Source organism: Gekko japonicus, unplaced genomic scaffold (assembly GCF_001447785.1).
Source record: "Gekko japonicus isolate JY-2015 unplaced genomic scaffold, Gekko_japonicus_V1.1 scaffold28, whole genome shotgun sequence".
NCBI classification, from domain to species: Eukaryota; Metazoa; Chordata; class Lepidosauria; order Squamata; family Gekkonidae; genus Gekko; species Gekko japonicus.
The window spans coordinates 1375028-1389309 of record NW_015177010.1 but is presented as its reverse complement, the minus strand read 5'-3'; the positions used below and the strand labels follow the sequence as shown (position 1 = coordinate 1389309).

Below are 14282 nucleotides of genomic sequence, written 5' to 3'. Positions count from 1 at the left end.
TACAGATATTTCATAAAAATATAATTAAAGCCTATCATAACACATAATCATAAACATAAAATACCAATAATTTAAAATACAAGTATAACGCTGGAACATTATCAAATAAACAGGAGCAAAGATTATTTATAATATGACTTAGGTGACCATATAATTCCCATAACTTTACACCAGCTCAGTTCGGTCACTTGTTATACGGTGGGTACAGGCTGAAGATAGTGACATAGGCTGGTGAAGGTGGTAAAGCCAGGGCACAGGGACACTCCTCGGTGTATGATGTGGCTCCTTAGTCAAACGCCTGGTGGAAGAGCTCCATCTTGCAGGCCTCACGGAACTGTAAGAGGTCCCGCAGGACCCTGATCTCTTCTGGGAGTTCATTCCACCAGAATGGAGCCACCACTGAGAAGGCCCTGGCTCTGGTTGTTGCCAGCCTGGCATCCTTGGGGCCTGGAAGGGCCAACCGATTTTGCACCCCTGAACACAGTGCTCTCCGGGGAACATGTGGGGAAAGGGAGTCCCTCAGGTATGCCGGATCCTGACCATATAGGGCTTTAAAGGTTAAAACCAGCACCTTGAAGCAAATCCAATATGCTATTGGCAACCAGTGCAGTGCCTTCAGTACAGACTGGATGTGCTTCTGCATGGGGATACCCATCAGCAGCCTGGCTGCCACATTCTGCAGTAGTTGCAGCTTATGGATTGAAACAAGGGCAGCTCCATGTAGAGAGCTTTACAGTAGTTGCCAAGTCGTTCGAGGAACGGAATGAACTGCCTAATCAGCCAAAGATAATAAAAGGCTGAACTGGTAGTGGCTGCTACTTGGGCCTCCATTTTAAAGGAGGCATCCAAGAGCACTCCCAAACAACTAACCTCTGGCACTGGCACTAGCTGTGCCCCATCGAAGGTCGGGAGTAGGATCCCTACCCCCAGAGACTGCCCTGACTCAGGCACAGGACCTCCGTCTTCGCCGGATTCAATTTCAATCAGCTCAGTCTAAGCCAACCAGCCACAGCTTGCAATGCCCGGTCCAGATCTTCTAGGGTTTCCAAATGGGCCCGGGGGGCGGGGAATCCCCCGCTTCGGAGGCCCGTTTTCGCCACGGCGGAATCAGGCCCCGGGGAGAACCCCGCCCCCGCTGGTGACGCAGCTACGTTGCTGACGTTGGGGGCGTGGCTGAGCTCATCGGGGGAAAAACCATATGGCTTCCCCCCCGACGAGCTCGACCACGCCCCCAACATCAGCAACGTCGCACGTCACTTCCGGTGACATGCTGCCGGCGCACACGCGCACTCGCACCCATCAAGACCTCCCGGATGCCGGCAAGGCTCGCCCGCTCCAAGGGGTGAGTCGACTTGGCAACCCTAAGATCTTCCGGTGTAGAGTTAGACTGGCCGCCCAACAACAGATAGAGCTGGGTGTCATCCGCATACTGGTGACACCCAAGCCCATGCCTTTGGGCAATCTGGACAAGGGGGCGCATGTAGATTTTAAATAACATTGGGGAAAGTACCACCCCTTGCGCCACTCCACAGATCAGTGGGTGCCTTCGGGACAGCTGTTCCCCCAGTGCCACCCTTTGTCCCCAACCCTGAAGAAAGGATGTGAGCCTCTGCAAGGCAAGCCCCTGGATTCCAGTGTCAGCGAGGCGGTGGATCAGTAGCTGATGGTTGACTGTGTTGAACGCTGCCGACAGGTTTAAGAGTGTTCAGCTTCCCATATCTTCAACAGTGTTTTCTGTACCATTTTTCAAAAGGCCTATACTTGATGCCAAGTCCACTAGCACATTTTAATTATCCATGTTATATAGAACATATATGAATGAGTCTCATGGGCATCCTGCTACCCGATGGTGCTGACATTATTATTAACTACAAGTATCATAACTCCAATTATCTGTCCACAACAGTTTTGTAGCCTGTTTCTTCATTTAGGCAATTAGTCATCCCTGATTGCACTACATAAATTCTTGTTTTTTAAAAAAAGATAAAGTGGCAAATTTAAGCACAACATATAACCAACCCAATTAAAATATCAAATTTGCTGCAGTCCAACAATTTGTAATGATGGTCACTGGCTAGATGACTTTAAAACGGTGTTCGACAAATTCACAGAGGAAAGCCCTATCAGGAACAGTGACCTAAACTAGAACCTCCAGGTTCTGTTGCTGGGGACAGAGGACAGATATGGGCTCTTGCCTTCATGCCCCGCTTGTGAGCTTCTTAGAGGCATCTGGCTGGTTTCTTTTGGGGGGGGGAAATGCTGGACTAGATGTACATCTCATCCAGCAAGGCTTTTTATACAGGTTTATTATTAAGGTTTATAATTAAGCTTTATACAGGTTTATAATTAAGGCTTCACAGCATTCCCCTGCCATTGTGGTGACTTTCTACTTCGTTCTTTTAAAATGGTTTTTAGCAGGGGTCATTTCATAGAAAAAGAGCTAGGGGAACTCATTAGCATAACTCATTAGCATATGCCACACCCCCTGACATCAGGGGCCTGGCGGTGGACCTGCAAGGCCAGCGGGAGTGCAAGGAAGCCCCGCCAAGGCCCTCCCTGGCCCCAGGCAGGCAGGGGTGGGGAGAGGCGGGGAGGAAGCAACTTACCCTCCCTCTTCTCCTGCCTCCTTCTGGCTGAATGAGGGCTGGAAGCGGGGCGGCTGGAAGCAGGGGGTGGGGCTTCATCATGTGCCCCGCCCCCCTGCACCTCACCCGGGGGAACTGCGTTCCCCCGCGTTCCCCCCCGAAATGACCTCTGGTTTTTAGTTATTTTGAATGCTGTTCACTGCCCCTTCTCCTGTACACACACAGTATGGCTATTCCTTAATGCTGGAATTTATTTTGGAATGTTGTGCGTAGGCACAAGGTATTGGACTGTATATATAGTATCTTTAAACCTCTGTTGCCTTTGTGTTCCACTTTTTGTCTCCTTGTCTCCTTGTCATGTTTTTGTATGAAGAAAACTATGAAGAAAGATATATATTTTTGAATAATAATTCATGTTTTGTACAGCACTTGGATTGGGTCCTTTATAGTGAGCTATCATAGGTGCTGGTCTATTTGTGACTATTCCTTACAGCAACAGGTTATTTTCCTATTTATTATGTTGGAACAGGCTACTGGTGCAGGGTTTGACTAGCAGAAGTGCAGCACCAGGATTTTCATCATCTGGAAATGCCATAACGGTGCAGTCCAAGGCACAGATAGGTTTGACTCATTCCATTGTTTTGATAGGGTCTAAATATCTTGAACTGTGGGCCAGACTGAATTCTTAAAAGAAATTGTTCTCTTTTCTCATTGTTACGGAAACTAGTCAGAGTAAACAGGGATGTTTTATTTTGTGTTAGGGTCTGTTTCGGTACTATCCTGCACTAGGAATGAATGACAAGAGCTGCTAAAAAACAAGGACCAATAATGCCTTCTTTCCCACAGCCCCTAGGAGCCCCCCATCTCTGTCTGCGCAAACTAAAAGAGAGGGGTGGGATTAATGTGTAATTAAAGGGAATTTGGAAGACTGAGATGTTGCGGAATGTTAGATCAGTAGCTGGAACAGCATGTGGTGTTCTTTAGGTAGGCTTCATTGAGTCAGTACAAAAAGAGAGAGGAGAAAGAGGGGCTGCTTGCCTGTCTGCTCATTTATCAAATACCTTGGCTGAACTTTCAGGGCTCCGCAAAAGTGTTTTTCTGTTTGCTGTTTTTGCTCCAGAAGGCGAAGGATAGTGAAATCCAAACTTATGTGGCATTTATTTTCTGCAATGGCTGTTTTGGATAAACCTCATGAGCCAATATAGAGCTGGTCTAGTATAGCCAAAAATTAAAAGTGCCAATAGAGTAGAAACTGTATGGAAATTGTATTGTGTAATATTTTCATTTTTGCCTGGCAGCTGTGATCCAAATGTGGTGCTGAGAACTGGTGCCATTTGTGATAGAAAGTGTGGAAACAAGCAGTAGATGCAAAACAATAAAACATATTTTCAATAAACTCTATTAAGCTATGCATTTTGGGCGTGTGGAAATTCTTCTGAGGGAATTGCACCAGAGACTTAAATATGTGTACTTGTATTTGACTTTAAGGGTGTTTTTTTTCCTCTGAGAATGAATTGTTCTGTTTAAAACATGGCAAGGAATTTAGCTTGGTGCATTTTATTAAAATAATCTGTTGCATTCTTTCCCCAGGGCAGGTTGTGTAGCCCTCTTTTCATCTGTAGTCTAGCTATCTATGATAGAATTTAAAAGTGAAGATATTACTGAAAGTTTTTTTTTAGTAAACTATCCATGTGATCTCTTCAAAATTATGTTATCCTCTTCCCTTATCTTCAGAAAATACGACTTTCATGCAGGATGGGAAATTTTCAAATGTAGGAAACCATGTTGACAAACTAAAAACAAACAGGCATTTCCTTTGTTAGAAGTTTGTGCAATTCAGCTAATTTGAATAATAATCTACCTGATCTACAAATCATGAGAATTAAATTTAGGATGTCTGGTGGATGTTTTATCCTTCTTTTGGAGTATTTTGGAAGAAAGTAAAACATTTGTGCTGTCTTCTGAAACATCTTACTCTATAATCATGCAAGTCTGAAACAGTGAATTTCTGCTTTTGTACTTTAGCAATTTATCGCCCTTTCAGCCTTTTTTCTGTGTCTATTTAATACTGTGAATTTATTTATTTAAAATATAGAATCTTGAACCCTCAAGCTTCTGAGGATGCTCTTCAGATAGGGATGGTTTCCTAGTGTTGAGGTCACTGAATCAGCATATGTTGGTACTTTAGTGGCTAGAGAAGGTGCTGTATGTATATGTGGCCTACCAAACACATTTTTAATATTTATCTTATATTTGAGTTTGGACCAAGGACAGTGTGAGGGGACTGACATTTTTGGCTTTCTATAAGGGATGGTTTACATTTCATGTAATCAGAAGGTATAATGCATGTATACTGGCTAAGAAACAGTCACCTTTGCTAGAACAGACCAAGTAGTTAGTCTGGGGTGTGGTTCTGTCTCCAGTGGCTAGCCACATGTTACTGGTAAAATACACAAGTAGGGCATAATGTTGATAGGGTGTCTCCAGTATCTGGGAAACAGAGGCATCAGCTCTGAATGTAGAGGGTCTGTTTCGGGGGTCACCAAATAAGAGCTGCTTCTGGGTAATAAAAAATATCCTGAACAATTCATACACATACCCCAGCATATTATGAAATGGTACTCTATCCTAGAAACATAACGTGAAAGAGGAAGAGCATTAAAATGAAGCTACCAGCTAAGAAGCACAGGAAAAAAGCTATAAAATAAAAGCTTTGTTTTAAAAAAACCTAGAGCAGTTTTTTTTTAATGATCTTTCCCTGGGTCTTCTAGGGCATGCATGAGCTACTCTGCAATAGCCAGCAAACTACCAGTAGCTCATAAGCAGTTGGAGACCACTGGTCTATTTAGTTAGCATGTCAAGCAACTACTGATTGATCTGCCTCCATGTTTTGGTCTATTGTTGTTATTAAACCCATCTATACAAGTAGCTATTAGTTAATGGAATGTTGTGTGGTAGAACTAAATCTTTTTGTTTGTCCTGAATATATTTCCAATCAATTTCATTGGACAAGCTCTAGTATGGTTGGAGAAACTCACCATTAACGTCCATCGTACTGTTCATTATTTTATAAATTCCTATCATGCCTCCCCTTTGTAATTTTTTCTTAAAATAAAATGCCCCAGATAACTTAACCTTTTTGTCAGAAGATTTTTCATCCTCTTGACCATTTTTGTTGCCTTTTCCTGTACTGTTTTCAGCCCTACTGTGTCCTTGTTGAGCTGGTGCTAGTGGTAACTTTTGTGTAGTAGAGGAAGCAACAAACACCGAGTTCGGTTTGGCTGAAGGCCTGTTTATTAGCAGTAACTGTAGGGTAGGTAACTTGGCCATTGGAATAAGAAATTACAAAACTCAACTAAGCTGTTTCTAGAGCTCCACAGTTCTGCAGATTCTTAGTAGGCCCTGCACTCCTGCAGGCTGCTAGCAGGGAGACTGAGAAGAGAAGCCCAGAGTCCCTCCTACTCTCCTGCTTGCTCTGAGGCCTATTGAGAGGCTATCTAAGTAGGCCTCGGAGCAAGCAGGAGAGTAGGAGGTGCCATCACCTGTACCCTTGGTGTACATAACAGTAATTTCACACCAAGGGTACAGGTGATGGCACCACTCACCAGCTTCTGCTATCTGGATCTGCAGGGTGCAGCAAGAGCTCTGTTGCCACCTTCTGATGCCTTCCAGTAAAGGCACCAAATCTCCTTCCCCTCTCAGTGGCAATCAGTGACAGCAGTTAAAGTCCTTGCAGCCTACTACCATGCAAGCCACTAGGGGAGTGCAAGAAAAAAAATCAGGTCAATTCACATTCAGGTTTTGGGAACCTGAAAATACTCAGTATTCCCAAATATCCCTGAATACCAGTAACAGTATTGTACTGGTATTCAGGTTAGTATTAAGGGAACCCGAATATATTTGGCTCCGTTATACTCTATGGGGACTGCCCCCATTGGGTATAATGGAGAATTTCACACATCGAGTCATGTAGACCTGATTTGGTGAGTGAAAGGGTTTAAATTTTAAACCCCTCCCCTCACAGATTTGGGCCACAGCTGCAGCACAACTCCAGAGAAAAGGGAAGGGGGTTTAAAATTTAAACCCCCTTCCCTCCCCTCCTGGTATCAGGCTGTGGCTGCGGCACAACTCCAGAGAGAAGAGAAGGGGTTTTTAACTTTGATATCCCCCTCCCAGAGTCTGGCTGCAGCTGCAGCATGACTCCAGAGAGAAGGGGTGGGGAGTTAAACTTAAAATCCCCTTCCCTTCTTTCTGGAGTCACACCACAGCTGCAACCTGACTCTGGGAGGGGAGGGAGGGGTTTAAAGTTAAACCCCCTTCCCTTTTCTCTAGAGTCACACTGCAGCCACAGCCCAACTTTGGGAGGGGATTAAACTTTAAACTCCTTCCGTTCACTCAGCACACCCAAATAAAAGCCAAATAGTATCAACTTTTATTTGGGTGGGGCTACTTCAGTAGCTGAATACAGATCTCTGGTCTCTTATTTGTATTCAGCTGAATAAATACCCAGACAATACTGATAAGGTATTTTGAGGGTATTTATTTGGCTCAATATATACCAAGGGCACACCCCTATAAGCCACCTCCCATTGTACACAGCATCCTAAATATGTGTGCACTGTATAATTTTATAACAGTATTGTGATAACTGGTATTTTCTTTTCTATCTGCTATTTTATTTTCTCTAATAATGTTGAGTGGAAGTAAGGCAGATGTTCCCACCTATATTGTACCACAATGGAAGCAAGAGACAGTTACAGATATCATCACTGAAATTGGGAATTTAATTGTGATTCAGTCATGAAGTGTACAATTATGGGATAAGAACCTGAGGTAGCAATTTTACTGCTTCATCTTTTAAAAAGGAAATACTTCTCCAACCTTTACCTCAAATAATCTATTATTAAATATAAGTTGTTAGCAGAAAACTCAGTGACATGTTTAATGTTATTTTTCAGATAATAAGGCAACAATTTCCACAGTTAACAACAAGACGACTTGGAACCAGAGGCCAGTCAAAGTAAGCAATAATGTGTGTTTCATAATGGCAAAAAGGCTAAGTATGATATCGAACATTCTCTGGGGGACTTCTTTAAAATAGTTATTTGAGAGTACCTCTGTGCGCAGGGGGGACAAAACAAGTAATTTTGAAGGCACATTGGCCCAAGAAAGGGTATGACCTTTCTTGCTCCAGGACTCTGGTTCTGTAGGCCACAGGTTTACTAAGGCCCCTGCCACACGCAGGGGAAAAGGCGCTTGAAGGCGCGGCTTTTAAAAGCCGCGCCAATGTTGACACGGCGCGGCGGGATCTCACGGATCCCCTGGCCGCGCCGCCTTTTCTCCCCGGCGCGATCAAACGCCGGGGAGAAAACACGCCCTACCCGGGGGCCGGCCGAACTGCGCATGTCCGGGCATGCGCAGTTCGGATCCGGGCCGGGGTTGAGCCGGCGCAGGGAAGCGGCGGCGATCAAACACCCCAGTTGCCGCGCCGCTTCCCTTTAAACCACCTAGATAGGTGGTTTAGTTTGGCGCGGCTTATCCCGGGAAAGGGACAGTTCGGCCACGGAAGCAAGACGTTTCCCAGATGTGGTGGTGTGATCGCGCCGGTTTGATCCGGCCCCGAACTGTCCCGCTCCCGGACCAAATAGCCGCGTGTGAACGGGACCTAAGACCGTGAAAGTATAACCAGACACATGGAGGATGTGCCTCCATACTTTGCCATAAAAGAGGCGCCAAAATAACTTCTTCACTACTATTAATAATACACAATTTCATCTCTCGGTTCCATCTGGTCATCTTGGACTCTTATTTGGGTTAAAACAATGTCAATGTTCTCTTACAATTCTCCAGAAAGAGGTGGATGTTCTCATAACAAGGTGTCAGGGTCATGTTGCCATTAACCAACCTGGACAGCATACACATGCCTTTCAATTCCCCTCAGGAAATGAGGCAGCTGCAGCTTCTTCCACTTCTTTCTCTCTTGGTCCTCCCCCTTTTTGCCTGCAATGTGGCATGCATGGAGCACTGCTGGTAACAGTGGCAACTAAGATTCCCAGCTCTGGGGGGGGGAATACCTGGAGATTTTGGGGGTGGAGCCCGGGGAGGGTGGGATTTAGGGAAGGGAGGGACTTCAGCATGGCACAATGCCACAGAGTCCACCTTCCAAAGCACCCATTTTATCCAGGGGAACTGATCTCTATTGCTTGGAGATCAATGGTAATAACAGAAGATATCCAGGCCCCACCTGGAGGTTGGCAACTGTAAAGGCAACATAGGGCATAACTGAGGGACTAATGCGGGGAGAAGGTCTCTTAATACATTGGAGAATTTGAAATCATATGCACATTCTTCAGAAAGGTTTTAAAATATTGGTATTTTCACACAGCTGAAAATGGCTATGTTAATTCAGTCATTAGTTGATACTTATCAAAATGTATGTGAGTTGTTTTCCCTCTCCCCTTAGTATGGTGGGACTTGGGGGTTTGTTTGTTATTGTTGTTTGCTTCCCCATCTCTACACAGGCAGGGAAGCAGGAAGACTGTGTTCTTTGACTTTATTTCGTAGCCTGGAAGAACACTGTATTTGTTCTTCCCTATTGGTGTTCATCCTGAAAATGTAGTGGTTAGAAAATGGACTAGGATTGGGGAGGTTCAGGTTGAAATTCTTACTCCGCCATGAAGTGCTGAGTGACCTTTGACCATTCACTCAGGCTGCATCCATACAGCTGTTTTGCTCCGCCTCAGCTTCCAAACTAGAGCAGTGTTTTTTAGGGCATCCGCATGACTTTGTCCTCTCATTATCTAATTTCTGGGCTTTTCATTGCTTTGCTACAATCCTTTCTGAATGATTACTATCAAAGTGGGTTTGCATACCTTCTGGATGGAAAGGTGCAGGTTTTTGAGCCTGCCACCCACATTGGTGCCATTTAATGCCATTTAGGGTTCCCAGCCTCCAGGTAGGACCTGGGGATCCCCTGGAATTACAGCTCATATCCACACTACAGAGATCAGTTCCCCTGGAGAAAATGGCTGCCTTGGAGGGTGGGCTCTATGGCATTGCACCCCACAGAGCTTCCTGCCCTCCTCAGGCTCCACCCCCAAATCTCCAGGAGTATCCCAGTCTGGATCCGGCAATGCTACAGCCCCAATCCCCCACTGGTGGCCAGGGGGGATCTGGCAACCCTGTCTCTTGCTCATCGTTCCACCACCCATGCCACTAGAACACTTCTTGCTGGCTTTTAAAGAAATAATTGGCCATGGCTATATAGTTATAATAATGTTATAATGCTATGATGATAAAGCAACAACTAATCTTTTAAAGTCTAATGGTGCAGGGGGAGGGGGAGAATGATGAGCATGAGGGAATGGCCAAGGAAAGTATGGAGAATGCCCCTACATTGACGCCACTGTGAATACCCCTGCATTTGCAGCTGCAACAGCTCCACATTGGAGAACTGTCACTGTGTGGATTCAGCCTTTCTGTTCCTCAGGGTTGCTGTGAAAATAAAAGGAAGAAGAGAAGAACCATGTGTGCCACTGTGAGCTCCTTAAAGGAAGGATAGGTTTTAAAATAAAAAGAAATAGACAGAAACTTAATAAAAAAAAGACAATTTAAAAATGAAAAGAAGCTGACAGTATCCCAGTTCACCTTTGCTCAGAGCTGCTTCTGTGTCTTTAGCACATGCATAAATACAAGCAGGTCCAGAAGAGCTTGACCTGCTTAAATATTGTATGTCGGGGTCATTTTACACAAAGGCAAGCTGTGTTTACTGTCACGTGTATACTCAACAGCAAGCTGCAGCCAGTCAAAGCACCCTGATGAGTGTACTCAGGGCTTTTTTGTGGCAGTACTCACAGATGCGAACTACTGGTACCTTTTTTCAGGGCTCTCCCAAGTCCCAAGGGGGGAATTGCTAGAAACTGGAACAACCTTATAAGTACTTGCACTGTAAAACAAAAAAAAGCACTGTGTAACACATGAGTTTATTGCATCTGCTCCTCATCCTGTGTCACCCTTGCTACAGAAATAGTGCAGTCCTAAGTGAGTTGCACTTGTCTAAGCCCATTGGTTTCGGTGGGCTTAGAAGGGTGTAACTCTGTTTAGGATTGCACTGAAAGTTTACTAAGGGCTGGTGGTACAACCTGGTTCATGGCATTACTTATATTGGAAGAAGATAAGGCCACACTGGCAAGTAAGAGAAAAGAGGAACAAGGTGCAAGGTTGAGCGGTTTTATTAGATCTTCTAGATCCCTACATGCTTTGCTATATGTTTCGTCAGAAATTTCGTGTAGAAATTTCTCTGGCTCCCCACTGATGAAACATGTAGGGATCCAAAAGATCTAATAAAGCTGCTCAACCTTGCATCTTGTTCCTCTTGTCTTTTACTTATATTGAACATCTGAATAGGGATTTCTTCAGAGAGGGGACAGAAGCATTGGACTCTGCTTGTTTTGGAATCTCTGGGCTACCATTTTAGCTGGCTAGGGCTGTGAGCAGCTGGAACATTGCATACATTCTGCTGCTGAATTTGCATCCATGCATTAACTTGTAAATTAGTGCAAAGTCTGTTTGGTTAGCAATTCCCTTTTTTATATTAAAGAGTGAATAAGTGCCTTCTATTTTAAAATGTGTGCTTCAACATTTCAGGTACCATTACTATGGCATTGCAGTCAAAGAAAGCTCTCAGTATTATGATGTGATGTATTCGAAGAAAGGAGCAGCCTGGGTCAATGAAACAGGAAAAAAAGAAGTAACCAAACAGACAGTGGCGTATTCACCACGCTCCAAACTGGGGACGTTGTTGCCAGAGTTTCCAAATGTCAAAGATCTAAATCTGCCAGCCAGCTTGCCAGAGGAGAAGGTGACTCTAGTGAAATATTCATTGACTTGCTTGCTTTTCGCTTTCCCCCCCTTGTTGATGAAAAGTTGACCTAACATATGGGGGAAAGAAATCACTGCTTGAGAAGATGAAGTTTAATCATGCTTTTGCCTTGTTTATGAGGGATTTAGTCTACAATCCTAAAGACAGTTACTAGGAGTAAGTGCCATTGAGCTCAGTGGAACTTGCTTTTTGAATAAATTTCCTTAGAATTACACATACACAGCACCAGAAAAAAACACATTTTCCTCGTAATGTACAAGGTCTCTCTTGTAATCTGTATGTTAGAAACTTTTTTTCCCTCACAGGGGACTGCAAAACTAGTTTACGCCTGTAGTCACACTACAGACTTGACGCGATCTGGCCACGCTTCTAATCACACCATTTTATTTTGTAATAGGAAGTTTTGATCAGACATCCCACCCTGAACTGGCTTCACCGTGCACTTGCCCCATGGTCATTCATGCAGATTGTTTGGGCATCCTGGCTTTTTTGTCTTTCACCCATGCACATAAGCGTATATCCGAAGCTCCAGCTCCTTTTTGACAGCTCCACAATCCCTCTGCCAAGTACTCCAGCCCCTCTCACCCTCCTTCCCTTCACCTCTCTTCCTCGGAATACATGGGAGGGGTAAAGTGCATATTTACATGAGAGTAGTCCCATTGACTTCAGTACATTTACCCCTGTGTCAATCATAGGATGCTCTCAAACAGCAACTCTGATGCAAAAACAGGAGAAAGTGGGTTTGGGTGGGGGGAATTTGTTGCTCAAAAACAAGTTCCCCAGGGACTCCTGATCCAGAATGATTACTTGGCAGCAGTGATTGACAACACCAGGGGTGATTATGTGCTTATGTGCACACTGTGAACCGATTTTTTAAAAGGAGGCAGAAATGGAAGGGAAGGTTCAAACTTCACAAATGGCTTGACTTTGCAACAGGGGAGTTCAGACAGCCGGAAATGCGGGGTGAAAGTGCTGGCATCTGTAAAGACTGGACTTTCCCTGGTGTCCATTACGTCCACTTCAAAGATGGAGCAGCAGAATGGGGTGGTGATGACCAATGCTCCCTCTAAGCTATGGAGTCCTGTGAGCAAAAATTCTACTTTGTGAGCGACTGCCATTAAAATTGTGAGCAAGTTATTTGGCTACTGCATAAATTAGTTTGCTCTGGAGCCATCCTTCCTGAGCTAAGACAAAAATGTGTGAGCCAGAGGCTAAAAAACTGAGCTAGCTTACACTAACCCAGTTTAGAGGGAACACTGGTGATGACTGGGGCATAGAAGGCAGATGTCGCTGTCGATGTTTTTTAAATCCACAAGGGTACCGCAACAATATCCGATCAATCTGCTCGTGTGACTGCAGCCTATCTCTGCAACCACACGCACACACCAAATAATGCACTTTCAATCCACATTCAATGCACTTTCCATCTAGATTTTGCCAGATCACACAGTAAAATCCAGTCAGAAAGTGCACTGAAGTGGATTGAAAGTGCATTATTTAGTGTGTGTGATCATAGCCTATGTGTAGTGTTCAGGATCACAGAGTTGATATTTAGTCAATACCTTATTATTGTTTCTGTGTGGACCAGGGAAAAGAACCCCTGAGGTATTTTTGATGTAAGACTAAGTGAGACGGGGCTGTTACTTTAAACGTGTATTTTAAAACTTCTTTTTCTCTGCTAGGTTTCTACATTTATTATGATGTACAGAACACACTGTCAGAGGATACTTGACACTGTAATAAGAGCCAACTTTGATGAGGTTTGTATAGAAACCAAGGAATAGTGGGCAGCGAACATTTTTCATGGGCAATTGTTATAATCTATACTGTGGCACTTCTGCCACTGACTGGCTGAGCTAGATGATGGCATGGAATGTTCAGTCGCTGACAGAACTGAATCATTTGCAGTCCAGCTTCTTGTTAGGGAAGATAACTTGGCTAACCATGAAATCTACCCAGGGGCAGGCTACGAAGACTAGAGTTGATTAATAATAGCATAAATGTATGTCATGATAACTTTTTATTTTTTTGATATTTTGGCATGTGTTTGTGTGCCCATGCCTGGAGGTCATGGCGACCTCTGGCGACTCCTACTGGGGCATGGAGGATGTTCAGAGGAGTGGCTCAATAGCCTTCCTCTGCCTCCCAACCCTGGTATTCTCTGGAGGTCTCCCAGACTCTACTTGCCAGAGTTGGCCATGATTAGCTTCCGAGATCTGACGAGATTGGGCTTTCCTGGGCTATACAGGTCAGGGCATCATGATAACTTTTTCAAGAGGACTTCTGCTGCTGCGTCATTTTGGTCACTGGTTGTTTTTGGGCAACTATCCCCACATGCTCACAGACCCATTACTTGGTTTGGAGCCATCTGCTTTTTGACCCCCTGCTCTAGGCCCTGACATGGGGATTCTACCAGCTGTGGTTTTGATTGTCAGAGAAGCACTGTGCCCTGATAGCCTTAGGAGGAACCTGGGGAGCGAGAAGCAGGAGCTGGGGAGAATCTGAATGTTACATTATATATTTGATCTGAGCTAACTAGCCAAATCTTTGGCTGCAAGCTTCTTTTTTGCTTAAATTGATGTCTTGCCTACCCAGTATCTAAATACTAATAACCTCACCTATTAATACACGAAAGATGCCATGTCCAGTTAAAATACAAAATCAGTCCAAATAATATAAATACTCCACAGTTTGGTGTAGTGGTTAAGTGCGCTGACTCTAATCTGGGAGAACCAGGTTTGATTCCCCACTCCTCCACTTGCAGCTGCTGGATGACCTTGGGCAAGCCATAGTTCTGTCAGAGCTGTCCTTGAAAG

The 14282-nt window shown here is 44.5% G+C and overlaps 1 protein-coding gene across 1 annotated transcript in view; it reads left to right on the top strand.

The window, feature by feature from the left end:
* The window catches only part of RFX4 (regulatory factor X4), an 80203-nt gene that overhangs the window by 32109 nt on the left and 33812 nt on the right, over nucleotides 1-14282 (top strand). The window contains exons 5-7 of the mRNA XM_015427559.1: nucleotides 7544-7605; nucleotides 11232-11445; nucleotides 13149-13226. Coding sequence (XP_015283045.1) covers nucleotides 7544-7605; nucleotides 11232-11445; nucleotides 13149-13226 — 354 coding nt within the window. The remainder of the gene's footprint in view (nucleotides 1-7543; nucleotides 7606-11231; nucleotides 11446-13148; nucleotides 13227-14282) is intronic.